Source organism: Juglans regia, chromosome 13, assembly GCF_001411555.2.
Source record: "Juglans regia cultivar Chandler chromosome 13, Walnut 2.0, whole genome shotgun sequence".
In the NCBI taxonomy this organism is placed as follows: domain Eukaryota; kingdom Viridiplantae; phylum Streptophyta; class Magnoliopsida; order Fagales; family Juglandaceae; genus Juglans; species Juglans regia.
In genome coordinates, this window is record NC_049913.1 from 112867 (window position 1) to 132853 (window position 19987).

Here is a 19987-nt window from a genome sequence, read left to right on the forward strand (position 1 = left end):
TAGTTGTTAGTAAAAAAGTATGAAAAACAGATTGTATAAAAAATGTTTTCCTTAATAATTCAAATGAGGATCAATGTCTATTATTTATAGAAGTGTTGGTACGTGTGAATCTGTTACAGAAGTTTATCTGAAAGTGTACAAGAGTTATTGTCTCTTAGATTTTCTCCTTGATCTTATCTTCACGTTGGCTGTCATCTGGATGTGATTTGTTATTTTTGTTTCCTTTTGCTTTATCTGACTGTTGAGTTTGTATTGATCCATTACGCCCCCTCAATCGCAATGGGAGCTCGTGGACATTGAGATTGTCACGGAGGAAGCAAAATCTTGAAGTGGAAAGAGCTTTGGTGAAGGAGTCAACAACTTGATCTTTATTAGAAATAAATCGAACATGTAGTAGGCATTGTGCAACTTGGTCACGAACAAAGTGAATGTCAAGTTCTATATGCTTTGTGCGGGCATGATAGAGGGGGTTGGCCGTCAGGTATGTGGCACCAACATTATCGCACTAGAGTATTGGCGTGTTAGTGACTGAGATTCCAAGTTCAGTGAGAAGAGATCTGAGCCAAATAACCTCGACATCTGTATTTGCAACTGCATGATATTCTGCTTCTGTGCTAGAATGGGATACTGTGGGCTACTTGTGGAAGCTAAGGGTGTAACCGGTCCGGTCCGGTCCGGTCCGATTTTGGACAAAATTTAGGACCGAACCGGTATGTACCAGTTTTGCACTTTTCAAAACCGATTACGTCCCGATTACCCTCCTAAACCGGTTTTATCGGTTTCCGGTCCGGTCCGATCCGATTTTTCAATTTTTTTTAAATGTGAAAAATATATAATAAAGTATTACTTCTTATGATAAAATGTTATTAATAATTTAAAATATATTTTATGTTTAAAGCATATGATCAATTAAATTTTCATCTTTAAGATTAAACTTTTATTTGATAAATTATAACAACATTATCTTATATATAATTATATTAATAATACATGATCAAACAAATTACAAATGTTCATATTTAAAATTAACATTTTATGTTATAATTTATAAATTATAATATGAAATTATTTCATATATGATATATAATTATATATTATATATATTATATAAATAAATATTTTGTATAATATATAAAATTAATTTATCTATTTTTTTTCCAACCAGTCCAGTTCGATCCCGGAAACTACGGAACCGAAACCGGACCGGATCTGGCTGGTTTTCATAAAATAGGAACCGGTTCCGGACCGGACTGGTTCAAAACCGGACCAATCGGTCCAGTTCATTCTGGTCCGATTTTCCAGTTTCCCGGTTTAAATTTACACCCATAGTGGGAGTTCCATGATATCAGGTCAGAGTGAGGTATACACAATACCCACTGACTGATCTTCGGTTATCGGAGTAGCCTGCCCAGTCTGCGTCTGAAAATGCATGTATATTAGTGGAGGAGTTGCAGTAGATGAGGATGTCATGGTGGATGGTTTGCTAAAGGTAACAGAAAATTCTCTTCACTGCAGTCTAGTGTTCTTTAGTTGGGCAGTTCATGTGTTGGCATACTTTGCTCACAACAAAGACTAAATCTGGTCTGGTGAATGATAAATATTGTAATGAGCCAACTATGTTGCAATAGAGGGTTGGATCATTGAAGGGGTCTCCTTTAAAGAGTGACAAGTTAACCGTTGTCGACATGGGAGAGTTGACTGGCTTTGCATGGAGCATATTCGTTTTCTTCAATAAATCAAATATATACTTTTGTTGGGAGAGAAAAAGGCTGCATGCATCAGGTAGGGCCTCAATGCCTAGAAAATAATGGAGTGTGGAAAGATCATTGAGTGCAAAATCTTCCTGAAGATTGAAAATAATAGATTGAGGAAAGGAGATGTGAGGCCCAGTGATGATGATGTCATCAACATAAATGAGTAAGAAAATGACTTTATTTTGTGACTTGAATATAAATAGTGAAATGTTAGCCTTTGAGTCAGTGAAGCCCATTTCTAAAAGTTTAGTGCTGAGTCTTGAGAACCAGGCCGTGGAGCCTGTTTAAACCCATAGAGAGACTTGCGAAGATGACAAATACAGTTGGGGCAAGATGTGTCGGAGTAGCCAAGAGGTTGAGTCATGTGAACATCCTCTTGTAGGTTGTCATATAAAAATGCGTTCTTGACATCAAGTTGCCTGATGGGCTAATTTTGAGAGTCTGCAAAAGAAAGCATTGTTCGAATAGTTGTTGGTTTTACCACTGGGCTAAAAGTGTCTTCATAGTCAATGCCTAGTAACTGATGAAAACCCTTTGCGACAAGTTGGGCTTTGTAGCATTCGATGGAACCATCTACTCGTTTCTTGATGCGGTAGACCCACTTGCAGCCCACTAGGTTCATGTTGGGCTTGGGAGGAACTAAGACCCATGTGCCATTGTCAAGTAGTGCACGAAATTCTTCTGTCATTGCCTCTCTCCGGGTTGGGCTTGTAGATGCAATGGAAAAGGATGTAGGTTTAGTTTCTTGGGCCTTAGTGGAAGTTAAAAGGGCCAGTGGAGTAGGAATCATATCAGGAGATAGGTGTTTGGGCTTGTGTATGTGATTTTTGGCTCGGGTTACCATTAGGTGTAGGTTTTGAGGTGTGGATATGGGCTCAGGCCTTGATTGTTGGTTGGGACTTAGAAGAGGCTCAACATATGATGGAGATGGAGATTTGGCTGAGGACTGAGGGTCTCTGAGTGAGGTAGTGGTAGGGTGGGGAAGACATAGAGAGGATGGTAACATGGTGAGGGGGGAGGTTCTATCTGACGAGGAGGTGGAGAGGTTAAACGGGAATCATGATTCGTCAAAGATCACATGACGTGAGATGTAGATGCGACCGGAGGAGAGCTGTAGGTAGCGATAGCCCCTATGATTTGAGTTGTAACCAAGAAAAACACAAATCTCATATATGCAATCCATTTTATAAGAGTGATAAGGGCGGAGGTAGGGCCAGCAAGCACACCCAAAGGTGCGCAAGAATTTGTAGTCCTGGACCTGTTTGAATAAAAGCTCGAGAGGGTATTTTTGATATGTAACTGGGGAAAGAATGCGATTGACGAGATAAGTGGTTGTAGTGAAGGCATCATCCTAATACTAGTGTGTAACAGAAGTAGTGGCCATGAGACTGAGGTCGATCTCGACAATGTGTCGATGGCGACACTCAACAGAGCCATTTTTCTCGTGGGTATAAGAGCATGATATACAGTGAGTGATACCAGAGGTGAGAAAGTGAGATCATAAGGCCTGAAATTCTCCTCCATAGTCCGATTGGGCACTCTTTAGTTTGCATTGGAAGTATCTCTCAACTTGGGTTTGGAAGTTGATGAAGGTACGTGCAACTTGTGCTTTCGAATCAATAGGAAACAACCATATGAATTTAGAAAAATCATCAATAATGCTTAAGTAATATTTATTTCCATAAACGGATTTTGTGGGTGAAGGACCACATACATCAATGAATACTAGCTCAAATGGACTAGATGAAATAGAAGTAGACAAATGGAAAGGTAATTTATGACTTTTCCCTAGTTGACATGCATGACAAACTGATAAAGTTTTATTTTTGGTGACTGCAAGAGGATGTTTGGAAATAATGGCTTAAACTGTGTGTAAGGCAGGGTGCCCAAGGCGAGCATGCCACTGTGGAACCAAGACTCTTTCGCCAATGTATGAAATTGGGTTGGTGGAGGAAGGTGATAAAGTGTGCAGAGGATAGAGGTCGTTGTTACTGGGACCTTGGAGAAGGATAGCGCCCGAGGATGGATCCTAAACACAGAAAAAGGAAGGGTGAAACTCAAAATAGACATTGTTATCTTTTGTGAATTGATAAACAGAAAGTAGATTCTTTTTTATTTTAGGAGCATGTAAGATGTTATTGAGAAAAAATGATTTTGTAGATGAGTAAAGGGGGAGGAACCAGTGTAGATAATACGCAAACGTTGTCCATTTCCAACTTGGACTTTATTAGGACCTGTTTATGGGTCAGCATTGAGGGTTAGGTTGTTGAGATTGGAGGTAATGTGGGTGGTGGCACCAGTTTCAGGATACCAATTTTGGTCATATTGTGGTGCTATCTGGGAAATGGGAGGTGTTTGAGGATGTGCTACATATGCTCGAGCAGGTGGTGAGGTTTGGAATTGTTGGTCAAACTTGTGCCAACATGTTGCAGCTGTATGGCCTATTTTTAGCATATTTGACACTGGGGTTTGCTGGAAAAGGAATTTTGTTGGGCTGAGTAAGTATTGGAGCCACGCCCCTGCCTCTGGAGCGATTGTCAAACTGAGATGCACCATGATTGGTTGATGGAGAACCTCGATGGCCACGTCCAATTGAAGAAGTTACAAAGTGAGCTGGGGGTAGATTGAATTAAGAGGAGGTGTTTTGCTGATCAAGGCGAGTTTCATGATTGAGAAGGCGGCCATATAAGTCATCAAGGGACATGGGATCTAATCGAGTAGTGACAGAGGTGACTAAGGAGTCATAGGATGAGAGAAGACCAGTTAGGAGATAGGATCTAATTTCAGAAGTGTTGAGAGGGTGGCCTATGGCAGATAAAATATCAGAGAGATGTTTGACTTTGGTGAAATAATCTGAGATAAACAGAGACCCTTTCTTGAGAGTAGAGAGTTGGAACCGAGTACTGAGAATATGTGCATAGGAAGTGGAAGAGGACATTTTTTCTAATGTGAGCCAGACATCTCTAGAGTTGGTGCGTCCAATGACTTGGGTGAGTAGGGATTCATTGAGGGAGGATAGAATGGCACTTAGTATAATCTGATCCTGTTGTGACCAGTGAGAGTATTTGGTATTTGGGATGTGGATGGAGGAGGTGGGGGAGGAAGGGATAGTGACAAGTTGGCAAGGAAGGGAGCCATCAAGGTAGCCAAAAAGATTTTGCTATAAGAGGTACAGGATTAGTTGAGCCCGCCATTGAAGATAATTGTCACGAGATAATTTAATAGTGATGAAGTTGGGTGGGAGAGAGAGAATTGGCAGCCGAGGTGAGGAATTACTAGAGGATGAAAGAGTGGAGGCCATGGATATATGACGTATGTCTTTGTGGCCTTGATACCATAAAAAAATATGAAAGACAGATTATATAAAAAATGTTTTCCTCAATAATTCAAATGAGAATCAACGTCTATTATTTATAGAAGTGTTGGTACATGTGAATCTGTTACGAAAGTTTAACTGAAAGTGTACAATAGTTATATGAAAGTGTACAAGAGTTATTGTCTCCTAGATTTTCTCCTTGATCCTTATCTTCACATTGGTTGTTATCTGGATGTGGTTTGTTATTTTTGTTTCCTTTTGCTTTATCTGATTATCGAGTTTGTGTTGATCCATTAGTTAGTTTGCCCACTAGACCGAGCATTGTCAATGATCTATGAACACAGTTTCACGCGTCATTTGTCAATAATCAAAGTCCTCCTCAACAACATTACCTTCTCTCATTTGTGTTTTTGCAAGTGCACAACACCATTTACTCTAAGGAAAGACCATGTTAGGGGTAAGAAAACTGACTCAACTCTAACTCTAATAAAACGGAGTCGGGGTCGAATTTGTTTTTTAATTTTTCAGTTAGAGCCGGAGTGGAGGTGTCGTTGGACCAACTCCGACTCCGACTTTGCCCTCCAAATCTGACTCCGATTTCGATATTGTATATATGTTATAAAAATATGTATTTATTTATATATTTGTCATATATACTAGTATAGATATATAGTTATATAACTATAACTTAGATAGTTAAATTCAATAATATACTAATATGGACTAATTATTATAAAATAATATGCTTATACTAAAGTATAATAACATGTAGTTAGACATTAGAAATAAATCTAGTGTAGAAATAAGTTATAAATAAGTCAGACAATAGTATAATATAATAACATATAATATTATAGTATAATAACATGTAATTAGACACTATAATATAAATTTAATATAAAAATATGTTAAACATTTGTATAGAAATAAGTCTAATATAAAAAAATTAATAACACAATACTATAATATAATAACATGTAATTAGACACTAGAAATAATATGTAATACCATAGTATGATAACATGTAATTAAACATTATTGTATAAGTCTAATATAAAAATAAGTTAGATATTAGTATAGAAATAAATCAATGATTTAGTTTTAGTTTTTAATTTTTAATTTTTAATTTTTATTTTTTGAAAAAACTAAAATTTGAAAACCCACAAAAAATTCTTTTTTTAAAATAGACTAAATATGAATAATAATAAAAATCCCGAAAAAAGCTCAAATCCAACTCCGCTCCAACAAGTTGAAGTCGGAGTCGGATCAAAGCCTACACAAGTCCAAGTCAGTCCGAGTCGGAGCTCACCCCTAAACCATGTATTTGAACATCCATTATGATCGATTCAAGGCAATTCAGTTCTGTATTTTGAGTCAAAAAAACAGAAACACGACGCTTGAACAAATGAAATGGCAATATTTTCACCCGTACAAGCCAAATGTGCGTACAGAAATTGTAATCAAGCGGATAGATTAAAATGGGGGATCAAACTCGTGCCCAATGCAAATTAAAATTGCACTTACGAAGAGACAACTCTCTTGCCAGACAATATCTTTCAAGACGATCTGCCAGAGGACTGACCACTCTTGCTAGCACTACCTGTATCTTTTCTTGAAACAGACCGCTGCATGATCCGGATAGGAATTCCACCCAAATCAAAGTCTTCCTTCAATGATTTTGTTAGGAACCTGAGGTCTGTATCCAAGAGTTGTTTCTTCCCACTCACAAAGGCAACAAAAGTGGGTGGTCGGGCCTTCACCTGGGTGAAGTATTTGATCTTGGGCTGTGCAGCCTGATCTTTCCAAGAATGCCTGCTCATAACCTGCTCAAACAAAGAGGGGAGAGAGAGAGAGAGAGAGAGAGATATTTCTTCCATATTAGAAACTTCTTTTTTTTTTTTCATTGACCCAAAGGATATTGGCCCATATTAAAAGTTGAGTAATGATATATGTAAAATCTTTTTACAACTTTTTATCTAGCCATGTTTTAAAAATGGGGGTCTTTATGTAAAGTGATGTTACTTTTTATAAGTTAATTTTACAAAAATGCCCCTAATTTAAAACATAGTTGTATAAAAGGTTGTAAAAATGATTGTATGTCTATAATTTTACTTAAAAGAGTATGCAGGCTTTCAGACTAAAAGGGTAAAAAAAAAAAAAAAAGGCCTTTTCTACTTACCTTGCGCAACCAACGATTGAGACGAGCTGTAGACAATCTTAGACACCATTTTTCATATGTATCAATAACCTGGCGTATGACAGCTATCCGGCCCCTTCCCTCCAATGCTGAAATGAACACAACGGGTATTCCTGTAACCTGCTGACAAAGTGGTGCCACAGCTAAATTACAGAATTCATTGTCATTTGGAGCCCATGGTCAATATATATCCTGCAAAAGAAAAAATAGTAGAAAACACACTGACATGCATGCACACAGAGAATGGACAATTATGTTTCTGTATAATGAAACCAAGAGAACAGAAGTTCATCGTCCAATATCTAGCACTTACCATGTGTCCTATTTTACTTTTATTTTTTGGCACCAGGTGTCTGAGAACTTATTTGTAGTGCATTTAAGAATTGAATTAAAATATTGAAGGCTGCGCAAGCAGTTAACATTGGATGGACCACCAAAAAACCAGAGTGGAAGCCCTAGAGTGGCATGATGCTAATTAGCACTGCAGTAAATCTTAAATCAAGCTCCCGCACACTGTTTAAGTCCATAAAGGATGTTATCCAAACCAGACATTTTCCTTCATTTCCCACAACTGAATGATATTACACGTAGCTAATTCACACTTGGATATTTGAAAGTTACTTTAGAATGAAACCAAATCGATTGCAATCATAACAGGTCAATAATGGGCTGCTGAACATTCACACTTTTTTTTCTAAACAAGTCTATCTTTTAGTAAGAGTGCAGAGAGGCGCAACCCAGGTTGTAACGCCCCAATGGAAGGCCCAAACCACATGGCCTATACTCCAAAAGGACTAGTCAATGATACAATTAAAGCCCCATTGGAACCTTATAAATAGTAAGAACTTCTCCTTCCCAAGCAATGTAGGATCCCATACACCACCTACCTTTATCCATATCATATGGGGTATCACAATCTACCCCCCTTAAATTCCCGACGTCCTCGTCGGGCCAGTCCATTGTAGGTGGCACGGCTCAAGTCCCACATTTCTGGTTGGGATAGGCTCTGATACCATTTGTAACGCCCCAATGGAAGGCCCAAACCACATGGCCTATACTCCAAAAGGACTAGTCAATGATACAATTAAAGCCCCATTGGAACCTTATAAATAGTAAGAACTTCTCCTTCCCAAGCAATGTAGGATCCCATACACCACCTACCTTTATCCATATCATATGGGGTATCACACAGGTACATGGATAGTATACATGAATAGCTCTGATCAGGGAGATGGAATACAAAAGGACAATCAATATAACTACGGCAGTCAGAGCTACTCTGCACCACCATCCAAACATATACAAGTAGAAGATATACATAGATAAAAGAGAAATATTTGTTTCACAAAGGGATTTCATAAAATTAAACTTACAAATTGACGTGGCTTGCTTGACACATTAGATCTATTTTAATGGAAAAAAACTTTACAATCTCATGTACCCTAACAAGCCACATCAATTAGTGAGTTTACGTTTGTGAACTAGTACTTCCCTAGATATAATACCAGGCACCTAGAGAAATAAGTTATGTATTTATCATAAACAGGCCAACCTGGGGTATGTTTGTCTGGATTTCTAGAGGGACAGCTTCCATAACCTTTGCATATAAATTCTTATTTTGTTTCCCGCTTAGAAGATCCATCTTGTTCACGATCACGACCAAACCACGCCCTTCTTCCACTGCTCGTCTTGCTATAACCACTTCATCATGCTTCATACTTCGTCTAGCTTTTGCAATCTGATCATTGATTGTATAAAAAATAAGCAAAATATGTTTGAGATATAGCAAAGAAATGTCCCCCAAGTGATAGAAAACCCAAGAAGAACTCAGATATGCTTCTGGTATATTCATGTCATTAAAATAGTCATTCTGTAATCAAAAGCCATCACTGGGCTAGCAAGTTGTAATCCCACTGGGTGGGACACCCTTAGCAAGATACAACATCATGAATTATAGCATTACGTTTTCTGATTCACAGATCATTGTGGTTCAGAAATCAGCAACTAAATACAGCACGCCCCATACTCATGTTTTATGATGGGAGAATTTAACAAAAATAATTCAGTTGGAGCATAATGTGCCACTTCCAAGAGGAGTAACCGTCACCACTAATAACTTATTAATGAAATATCTTTAATATGAACTTATTTACTAAGTAGCTAAGCAAATCTGTCAAAGAGGAACCAAGCATTCAAAAGCACAGAACTAAAATAACAAAATATATGTCAATTGTTGATCTGCTTGGCCTTTGCCTTTGATTCCTTTTCAAAAATGGAAAGATCCTCTGGATATTTATCAGACTTATAATTTTTATGTTTCATGTAAGTTTAATGAAAAACTAAATGAAAATAATAATAGAATCACTTTATTTGGGTTCTCAAACTAGCATACCACATTTTGGAATGTGAGTTCCAGAACCATACAAATGATCAAATTTCTGGTGAAACTGCAATTTGGTGTCTTAACAGGAACCTAAAACATCATAGGACAGTCATAGGTGAAAGATCGACATGATGCAATGACACACCTCATCTGCATCAAGGACCAAAGCAACTACATGAGCCCTCATTAGACTCTTTCTGGACTGGACAATGCTCAAAGATGATGGTCCTTTCTCCTGTTTTGTCCTTTGCAACCAACCTGCTGTATCAACCTGCAAAAGAAGCACCAATGTCAACCAGCATAATCACAAATTGAAGATAAGAATCTTCAACAACCATAGAAATTAAAATTTCAATTTAGAAAGTATAGCTAATAACAATTATAGTCACCAGGCTCTATAGAACACACCGTGTTCAAGTATTATCAAGACCAAGAAAGCCAGCTATTCAACATCTCACATTTGATAATAAAACAACCTTACTGGAAAACATCAAAGAAAAAAATTCCAGAACAATTTAAGCTAAAGAAGATAGGATAAATCAGTAGTCACCATCAGTGTATGAACTTCAAGAACACTGTCAAACTTGAAGACAAGGAAAGCATTATGGCGGAGCTGAAGAATTTTGTCTTTCACACTTTAATGCTTTGGTTTTCTGCTGTTTTACTAAATGGGAACAATGTCTATGATTTCTTGTCTTTAATTTATCGCTCTTAGAATGTACTTAGGGGTCTTTCTGTATACTTCTTGTGTACAAGGGCTACGCCTACTTCATTCATATCAATAATATTTATCTCTTACTTATTAAAAAAAAAAGGAGTTGGTTTAGGAAAATGCTATAAGGAAAGGTGAGCTTTTAGATTGCCAAGTTTACAAATGGCTTGTGAAAAGAACATTAACAATGACCATGCATGAAGGAACTCCATTAATTCTGAGTATTGAGAGTGGCAATAACTCAACCAAAAAGAGAGGGCAAAATAACAAATCAAAACAGAAAGAACAAGAAAAACAAAACTAAAGAACAAACAGCAAAGAAAAAATCTCTTTCTACACATTTTTTTTTACATATGAACGATAAATTTTATTAATAAGATAATAGGCATAGCCCCAGAGCACAAGACTAATGCATGTGTCAGAATCAGAGCTGAAATAACTCATAATGTATACATGAGTATAACTCATAACGATCTGTATAAAAATCTCTTTCTACAGGACGTATACATGAGTAACACATAACTAGGATTTACTACCGAAATAAGAAAATCATGGGCACTTAGTTCGTGCCCAAAGGAACAAGGTTTTAAATAATAAAGCTTTCAGCTCATCCATTGTCCGCTCATGATATTCAAAACTTCTATCGTTTCTCTCCCTCCAGATGCACCAACACTTAAAATTTTTCATAAATTAAAAACAGGACACCAAGGAAATACGATGTTTACCAGATATATTGTTCTTCCTTGAAATTCAAAATGTTCTCTAATTGAATCTCTTGTCAAGCCAGCTTCTGGACCCACCAAAACACGATCTTCTTGTAACAATGTATTCAGCAAGGTTGACTTTCCAACATTAGGCCGTCCTACAATTGCTAACTGTAATGGCAGCTTACTTTCCTCAACTTCACTAGACTCATTGTCCTCACCATTGCCTTGATTAGCTCCATCTAGGAGTAGTAAAAGTGCAAAGTAGGTATTTAACAGGAAAAAGAAAACAAACAATTGATGGGATGACCTCACTGTTCCCTCTTTTTTGTCAAAAATCAATTGAAGTTGTGAACTATAGGCAAGATACCGAAAAAAAACTATATGCACGTTTTTCATGTCAAGAATGTATACTAGAAGCAAATTCTAAGGATGTTGGAATCTAAAAAAAAAAAGTAATTTTTTTTGTACAAGAAAATGTGTTAAAAATATAACTGATATGGCAAGAGCAAAATTTTCAAGGTTGGATGACAAATCCTATTTGAAAATGAGGCTTTCTTACCATTTAAGACTGGAAGCATATAATCCTCGAGCATAGGTTTAAGAACTTCATAAAGTTCTGTCATACCCAGTCCAGTCTCAGCAGATATAGCAATAGGATCCCCAAATCCTAACCTATAGGCTTCATCAGCAGCTGCCTTAAGAGAGCTACTACCATCAAAAACTGACTCGCACTTATTCATTGCTACTATAAGCTTAATTCCGGAGGCATGTCGACGTAGCCACTTTCCAACCTCCACATCAAGGGGGTGAAGTCCAGCTCTAATCACAAGATAAAGACAGAAAATAATTTAAATCAAAACAAAAGAAACCAAAATACAACAAAATTATGCACACTAGCATATACTTCAGATACAATTTTGGGAGGAGAAGGTGTAATCTATGTCAACAATTCCATCAATCAGAAGTAACCCCATTTCTACGAAAAGTTTAAATTGCACTATCCATTCATATTGCCCCATAAACAGCAAAATAACCGAGAGGTATATGCACATTACAATTGACCAATTGTAATTAGAAAAATATAAATCATTCTTTCTTTAACATAAATCTCTTTGCATTATTTTTCCCTCATATTCATCCTCGCATTCCCCCGACTCAAATTATATTTTCATATTCAAATGAGTTTCAGTATATAAAATAAAACTAAAAAACCAAAAAATAATTCCAAAAAGTCATCCATGAAAACAACCTCATGTCTATGAGGAATACTGCAAACTGAGACCTTGCTAGCACATTTGCTGTCATTCTTGAAGTTCGGTCAAGAATAGACCCCAAAGATGATGATGTTTCTAAGCCAGCCGAATCCAACACTCTAAATCGCAGATCACCCAACTTGGCAACACCTTCTCTTATATCCCGAGTAACATGATCATCCGGTGTATTATAAACAAGAGCCTCCCTCCTCCGAATTAAACTAACATTTCACCACAAAAAAAAAAAACAGAGAAAAATTGATCAACAATAAATATAAAATCAAAATCATCCAAATGATACTAATTTACATTTCTACCACACTTTATAGAGATATAAACATGTAAAACTGAAGCTGACCGGTTAAACAGCGCTGACTTGCCCACATTTGGGCGCCCAACTATTATTACAGTTGGAAGCAAATTAATGTCAATCTTGGTGAAATCCACGGGTTTTTTGAACATGCCTTTTACTTCATTTCCGGTAACGCCATCCTCATCATCAGATCTGAAATCCACACATGACTCTTCTGAAAGACCACTTGCATTATTACACGAATCAGGATCCAACCGTTCATTTTCAGCCAGCATGCAAAGTCCCGCCTTAGACTGAACCACACTAGGTGGACGCATGCTCAAGATCAACCTGGAGAAATCCGAAACGGAAGATGTGCTTTGGTTGTCATTGATAACGGCGCCACTACATAGTGATTCTGTAAATCAACAAAATCATCAACAAACACAGAGTCTCCTGGTCAAGTTTATTGTCACCGAAATGAAGCAAGCACTTGAACTTGTACCTGTTGCCATCTTGATGGCTTGACCAGAATGAGCTATAGAATGAAGGTGGTCATTATGTTTCAAGAAATTTTGGATTGGGCCAGTCACACGGCTGGGTAGAAAAGTCCTTGCATGAAGAAGACAAACAAGACCATAATGCCTCTTCCGGACTGAAATGTCTCGAACCCATGAGTAAGACATACCCGAATACTGGCTGTTATAATAACCACCAACACTTCATACAGAAAGACAACAAACTTCCACTCCTTGAGAAGCCACTATACATTCAAACTACAACGTAAAATGAAAAATGAAAATCAATGAGTGTAAGAGAAGGAAAGTGTTAAAAATCAACTTGCCTACTCGAAAATCTAAATACCCGAAAGTTTCTAATCGTGCAAATTGCAGAACGCTTTATATCAAATAGAAGGTGTGCCTCTCTAAAAATAACCTGTTTAGCTGGTTTCCACGAGTGTTTTGTACCTGTCTTCGTGTAGAAGAGGAAGAAGATGATTTTTATGTCACAGAACCAAATCATGGGAGCTCGAAAATACAAAGTGAAAACCAGAGTTTCACGAACAGCGGAAAGTTTCCTGTACATTCATGGTTCTTAGTCAATCATTTGCAAGGTAGATATTTTGTTTGCGTTGGCAGTCGAGGGAATGACGTGTTGTTTAACGCCCTGTACCCAGAGGGTCAGGGAGTTAGTTCCTGTTAGCTTTAGTTCCTGTTAGCTAAAAATAGGCCGCTGAAAGTTTTCAGACAGAGAGGGGGGGATACCGAGAGAGAGATGGATGGAGAGGAACAACGTGGCGAGGCGTCGACGAGAATGAAAACGGAGGGAAGGGAGGGGCTGGACGCTGCAGAGGGAGGAGTTTGATCCGGGGCGCTAGACGTAGGAGGGAGGACAGAGAGAGACCAGGGCAGGAGGGGTGCTCTGAAAATGGGGCGCTGGACGTGAGAGAGAGAGAGAGAGAGAGATATGGGGTTTTAGGACTAGTTTGCTTATTCAAAGGCAGATTTTTATAGAATTTTGAGAAATTAGTGAGAAAAATTAGATAAAAAAAATTATAAAATTAAAATAGGATTAAAATATTATTTTTTATATTATTTTTACTGTAAAATTTGAAAAAAAATTAATTATTTTTATATTTTATTTATAAGTTTGAGAAAGTTGTAATGATTAGATAAAAATTAGATAAAAAAAATTGAAATTTAAAATTGGATAATGTTTGTATTTGAATAGTGTATAAATATTGAGATGAAATGAAATGAGATGATTTGAAAGGTTTGTAAAGCCAAATCAGGCCTCGACGTAGTTGTGGACTTCAATTCATTATTAAATAGAAGGATAGACAAGATCCTGAATACAAACTGGAACATCAGAACATTCATATTGCCTTATGCATCTACATATACAAAGTCATATTTACATAAAATGAGCTTAAATTTCTCTACATTGGATTCTGTATCTCTAAATATTTGCATATCTATGAACAGTGGCTATACAAATTTGGAAATCTACTGTTCATTCCACAAGATATATTTTACTAATTCTTTCTCTCTCTGACCCCCCAACAAGATTATTTCATCCCAAACGTATCCACTTCTCCCCGACACGGATTCTTTTTCTCCATCCCTCTTTCAACTCGAACAACCTTATCGGAATCAAACCTGTGCACCTCTCTCTCACAACGAAATCAAGGGCTCTGAACTCGTCACAGTTGCTTGGTTTTCTATTGGCTCTCTCTATTTCAGGTATGATTTTCTCCCTCTGTTTCCCATATTATCGTCCATTCCAGTCGAGAAAACACAAGTTATGCCCCCATCCACCGTTTGATTCCATACAAAGAAAACACACGAATACTAAATTCTATCCATTCCATCATATAGTCACAGGCTATATATAACCCGCAACGTCTTTTAAATCCAAATCTTTAGTTGTTGCAGCTCATTGAGTTGAGAGAATAAATGAGAGATGAGAGGTACGTTTCATTTTTTTGTTCAAAATTTTTGTTTTCGTTTCTATTTACATTCTGATTTGGTGCTCTTTTATGTTTTTCTAAACTTCTGGGTTGTCTCGTCGTCGTTTTCTATTGCATTCCTTAAGAGTTAGGGTTTTGAATCAATAAGGCATGTGTTTGATTTTTGGTCAGATGATCTCATAATATTATTGTCGCCCCATATGCATACCCCCACAATCCAAAAGGATAGGAAAATGAAAACATGTGGCTAACAACTGAGGTTTTGTAGAAATGGTGAGTGATTGGTGGTCTTCTTATCAATTCATTAATACTCCAAGTTACATTCTTGCAAGCAAGTTGAAGGCACTGAAACAAGACTTGAAGAAGTGAAATTTGGAGATTTTTAGTCACATTGACAATCAAAAGACTACATTATTGGAGGAATTGCAAGACTTGGAGAATAAAGAGTTATTGGGTGAAAACTCGGAGGAGGTGTTATTGAGGAAGGGCACAGTTATGGCAAACTTGGAGAGGGCTTTCTTGTCAGAAGAGATTTCATGGCGTCAAAAATCTAGGGCCCTTTGGTTGAAAGAAGGTGATAGGTGTACGAAATTCTTTCACAAAGTGGCTAATTCACATCGGCGTAATAATGCTATCGAGTCATTGCAATCGGGTAATCAGGTCCTATCTTCTTCTTCCGAATTAGAAAATCATATAGTACAGTACTATGAGACCCTTCTCACAGAATCAGTCCCTTGGAGGCCGAAGCTTGATGCCTTGCATTTTGAGGCAATTAACTCGTAGAGTGTAAGTGTTCTAGAGAGACCTTTTGTTGAAAAAGAAATTTACACGGTCATATCCGGCATGGCAAAGGATAAAGCGTCGGGGCCCGATGGTTTTTCAATGGGTTTCTTCCAAACTTATTGGAACATTGTGAAAGGTGAAGTTATGCAGGTTTTCAGTGAATTTTACGCTTTTCAAAAGTTTGAAAAATCACTTAATGCGACCTTTATTGCTCTCATCCCCAAGAAACACGGGACTTTGACTATTGAAGACTTTCAACCTATAAGTTTGGTTAGTAGTGTATATAAGATTATCTCGAAAGTTCTTGCTAACTGACTTAGCTCAGTGTTGGAACACATTATATCCAAGTCTCAGAATGCATTTATTCGAGGAAGACAGATCCTTGATTCAGTACTCATTGCAAATGAGTGCTTGGATTACAGAGTACGAGAGGGAGGTTCAGGTGTTCTGTGCAAGCTTGACATGGAAAAGGTATATGATTATGTGTATTAGGAATTTCTTTTATATGTACTTGAGAGATGTGGTTTTGGGGATAGGTAGATTGCATGGATGCGTCATTGTATTTCAACAGGCCGGTTTTCAGTTTTGGTTGATGGCACACCTACTGGTTTTTTTCATAGTTTGCTGAGATTGCGGCAGGGACATCACTTATCTCTCTTCTTTTTGTTATAGTTATGGAGGCCTTAAGTAGAATGGTACAGGCTGTAGTTGGGGGAGGTTTCTTATTGGGCTTTTAGGTGGGCAATGGTTCTGGTGGCCCTATTATCATTTCACACCTCTTATTTGCGGATGATACGTTAGTCTTTTGTGAAGCGAATAGAAGCCAGATCCAAACTCTATGAGCATTGTTACTTTGCTTTGAAGTTGCGTTAGGGTTAAAGGTGAATCTGGGCAAGTCTGAGATGGTTCCTATGGGTGCAGTCTCTAATATCATCAGCTTAGCAAGTCTTCTAGATTGTAAGGTGTCCTATTTCCTAATGAAATACCTGGGACTTCCGTTGGGAGTAACCTTTAAGAATAGAGCCATATGAGATGGGGTAGTGGAGAAGATAGAGAAAATGTTGGCTAGGTGGAAACATATGTATTTATCAAAAGGGGGTCGCCTCACTCTTATCAAGAGTACTCTCACTAATCTCTCAACTTATTTTTTATCTTTGTTTCCTTTGCCTGTAGGGGTGGCGAACAGAATAGATAAACTTTTTAGAGCGTTCTTATGGGGAGGTATGGGGGAGGAAAAGAAATTCTATTTGGTTAGATGGAAGATGGTATGTGCATCACTTGTGAATGGGGGTTTGGGTGTGTGTAACCTGAGAACTTTTAATAAAACATTATTGGGAAAGTGGCTTTGGAGATATCAGTTAGAGGGGGGATCTTTGTGGAAGGATATTATTAACGCTAGACATGGTGTTGCTTGGGATGGTTGGTGCTCTAAGGAAGTGAGAGGGGCGTATGGGGTGGGTTTATGGAAGTATATAAGGAAGGGATGGCCATGTTTTGCAAACCAAATTCGCTTTGTAGTTGGTGAGGGCATTCGAATTAGATTTTGGAGCGACGTGTGGTGTGGAGACCATGCTTTAGAAAGGGTTTTTCCGGCCTTATGTTGTATTGCAGTGAATAAAGAGGTTTCAGTAGCGGATGTGCGTTTATTTTCTTATGGTGTGCATCAATGGAATATTCTTTTTAATAGGGATTTACATGATTAGGAATTACCTATTGTCTCAAAAATTTTCAGCTTACTATATTCTACGGAGATTCCTTTGGCACAGTGAGATAGTTTGAAGAGGAGGTCTAATAATCATAAATTATGTATAGTTAAGGCGTTTTATAGCATCCTGACAACACAACTTGATATTACACCATTCCCATGAAAGAATATTTGGAGATCTCGGATGCCTTCTAAAGTAATTTTTTTTGTTTGCAGTGCTGCTCTTGGGAAGATATTGACCACGGACAACCTGAGGAAGAGAGGATGTGTAGTGTTGGATTGGTGCTACATGTGCAAGAAGAATGGAGAATCTGTGGATCATCTCTTATTGCATTGTGAGGTAACAAGGGTGATGTGGGATGAGATCTTTTTAAGGGTAGATGTTGCTTGGGTTATGCTTATGAGGGTGGTGGATTTGTTGGGTTGTTGGTCCAAGATGCAAGGATGTCATCAAGTGGCAGTAGGGTGGAAGATGATTTCATTGTGTATTATGTGGTGCATTTGGATGGAAATGAAAGCACGGTACTTTAAAGATAAGGAACGCACTACGATCGAGCTGAAGAATTTTTTTCTCCACACTTTAATGTGTTGGTTTTCCACTATTATATTACATGGGGATAATGTCCAGGATTTCTTATCTTTAATTTATCATCCTTAGAATGTAATTAGGAGTTCTTATGTATACTTCATGTGTACAAGGGCTATACTTCATTTATATATATAATATATATCTTTTACTGATCAAAAAAATAATAATAATATTACTGTTTTGAATGGTTTTTGGATATTTCTTTTATGATGTAATTGATTTTTCTTAGATGACCTGCCATGGTTTCTGTAAAACTTGGTGTACCAGGAAATTTGCGACTAAGTGTCCTTAATCCATGAGCAATTCCCTTGCTTAATCTGAATTTTGTAAGCAAGATTTTATGACCCTGTTTTGCATAATATCATGTATATGGCTCTGTTTTGACTCAAAACATGTATATGTGTCCCAAGATTTTAATTACATGTTGGCCTTACTTTACCTCAAAACATGTATATATATGAGTTTAATGATTTTTGTAAACATGTTGGCTCTGTTTTGCTTAATATGTGCTATTTTAGTAATATTTTGTCCTTCAATATTTTGTTAAAATATGAATACTTTAATTGATGAAGATCTCTTCTTCATCACACTATTGGAAAGTGGTGAGGGTGGTATTAACAACCCTACTATGGATGTTGATTTCGTTGATGTTCAAGCGACACAACTCCAACGAAAAAAAAAAAAAGGGCACCTAAACAAAAATCCCAGCAAGTGTGTCATTTACTGTTAAGGAAGATACTCTCCTCATTTCAGCTTGGCATAGTATAGATTCTATACAGGGGACTGACTAAACCTCCACACAACTGTGGTGTAGAATTTATTATTACTACTTCACTTATACAAAACCTAATGGTCAAGAATGATTTGTACACTCTTTGACCAATTAGTGCAACTGAGCTAGATAAGGTATAATCGTTTAAAAAAATTGTTACGTTTAAAAATTGTTATTGTTCTAATTATTAATGATTTTTCCCACTTATTGTTCCACTATTTTGTAGATTAATAAGGCAAAAATTTTGTATCGAGAGACCAAAAAAATCAACTTCACCATAGATTATTGTTGGAATCTTTTGAGGCACCAACTGAAATGGCAAACACACATGAAGAGCATAAGAAGAAGAGACAATGTCTCACATTCAGGTAGTACTCCAAACTCAATACGATTAGGGGAAGAGATGGAAAATGCGCCCATGGAGTGTGAGAGACCTTCGGGCTAAAAAGTTGAAAAAGCAAGAGATAAAAAAAAAATGTAAGGAAATATACGATAATAAATTTATTGATGCCTTAAGGGAAATGACAGATGATAGGAAGATTCATATGTTGGAGAGAAAAGAATCAATAATGAGGTTAAACAATCACAATTCTGAGTTACTGGTTGTTAAGAAGAGAAAGGTAAAAATCGAAATTAAGGTTCACGAAGAAATATCTATAATACTAGCTCAAAAGAAAAGGAAAACTGATATGAAAATTATGAAATTAGATATTGGTTCCATGAATTCTATACAGCAAGAGTATTTTCATAATCTTCAAATGGAAATAATTGAGGAACAAAGGAATAAGGTCATATGTCGTACATATTTGTATGCTTTGTTTTGTGTAGTTTTTTTTATACATATATTTTTTTACTGTGGTGACATGTTTTGGGTATTGTTGTACTTCTGGTTGCTATGAAATGGAAATCATTTTTTGTACATTTATATGGAACTGTATTTTGTTGGTGGTTAGTAGTGGGTGGGTACCAATCGATTGGGTAAATTTTATTGTTGGTGGGGTTTGGTTTTTCTTGCTGCTTGCTGGTGGTGGAGCCGCTAGATGACTTGTTGGTG

At 37.1% G+C, this 19987-nt stretch overlaps 1 protein-coding gene across 4 annotated transcripts; it reads right to left on the minus strand.

Annotated features, from left to right (window-relative positions):
- Positions 1 to 6391: 6391 nt before the first annotated feature.
- On the minus strand, positions 6392 to 14090 carry LOC109002068 (GTPase Der). 4 transcript variants are annotated; one of them, XM_035684640.1, is made up of 10 exons: positions 13479 to 14090; positions 13120 to 13390; positions 12681 to 13032; positions 12319 to 12543; positions 11629 to 11888; positions 11088 to 11308; positions 9796 to 9921; positions 8820 to 9005; positions 7250 to 7387; positions 6392 to 6893 (listed from the first exon to the last, which is right to left on the minus strand). In XM_035684640.1, exons 2-10 carry the CDS (start codon positions 13298 to 13300, stop codon positions 6627 to 6629), a joined length of 1956 nt encoding a protein of 651 aa, XP_035540533.1. In that variant the 5' UTR covers positions 13301 to 13390; positions 13479 to 14090; the 3' UTR covers positions 6392 to 6626. The 4 variants fall into 4 exon arrangements, with proteins under 4 accessions (XP_035540533.1, XP_035540534.1, XP_018835447.1 ...); XM_035684641.1 differs by having other exon boundaries at positions 13583 to 14081; XM_018979902.2 differs by having other exon boundaries at positions 13551 to 14081.
- Positions 14091 to 19987: the final 5897 nt, after the last annotated feature.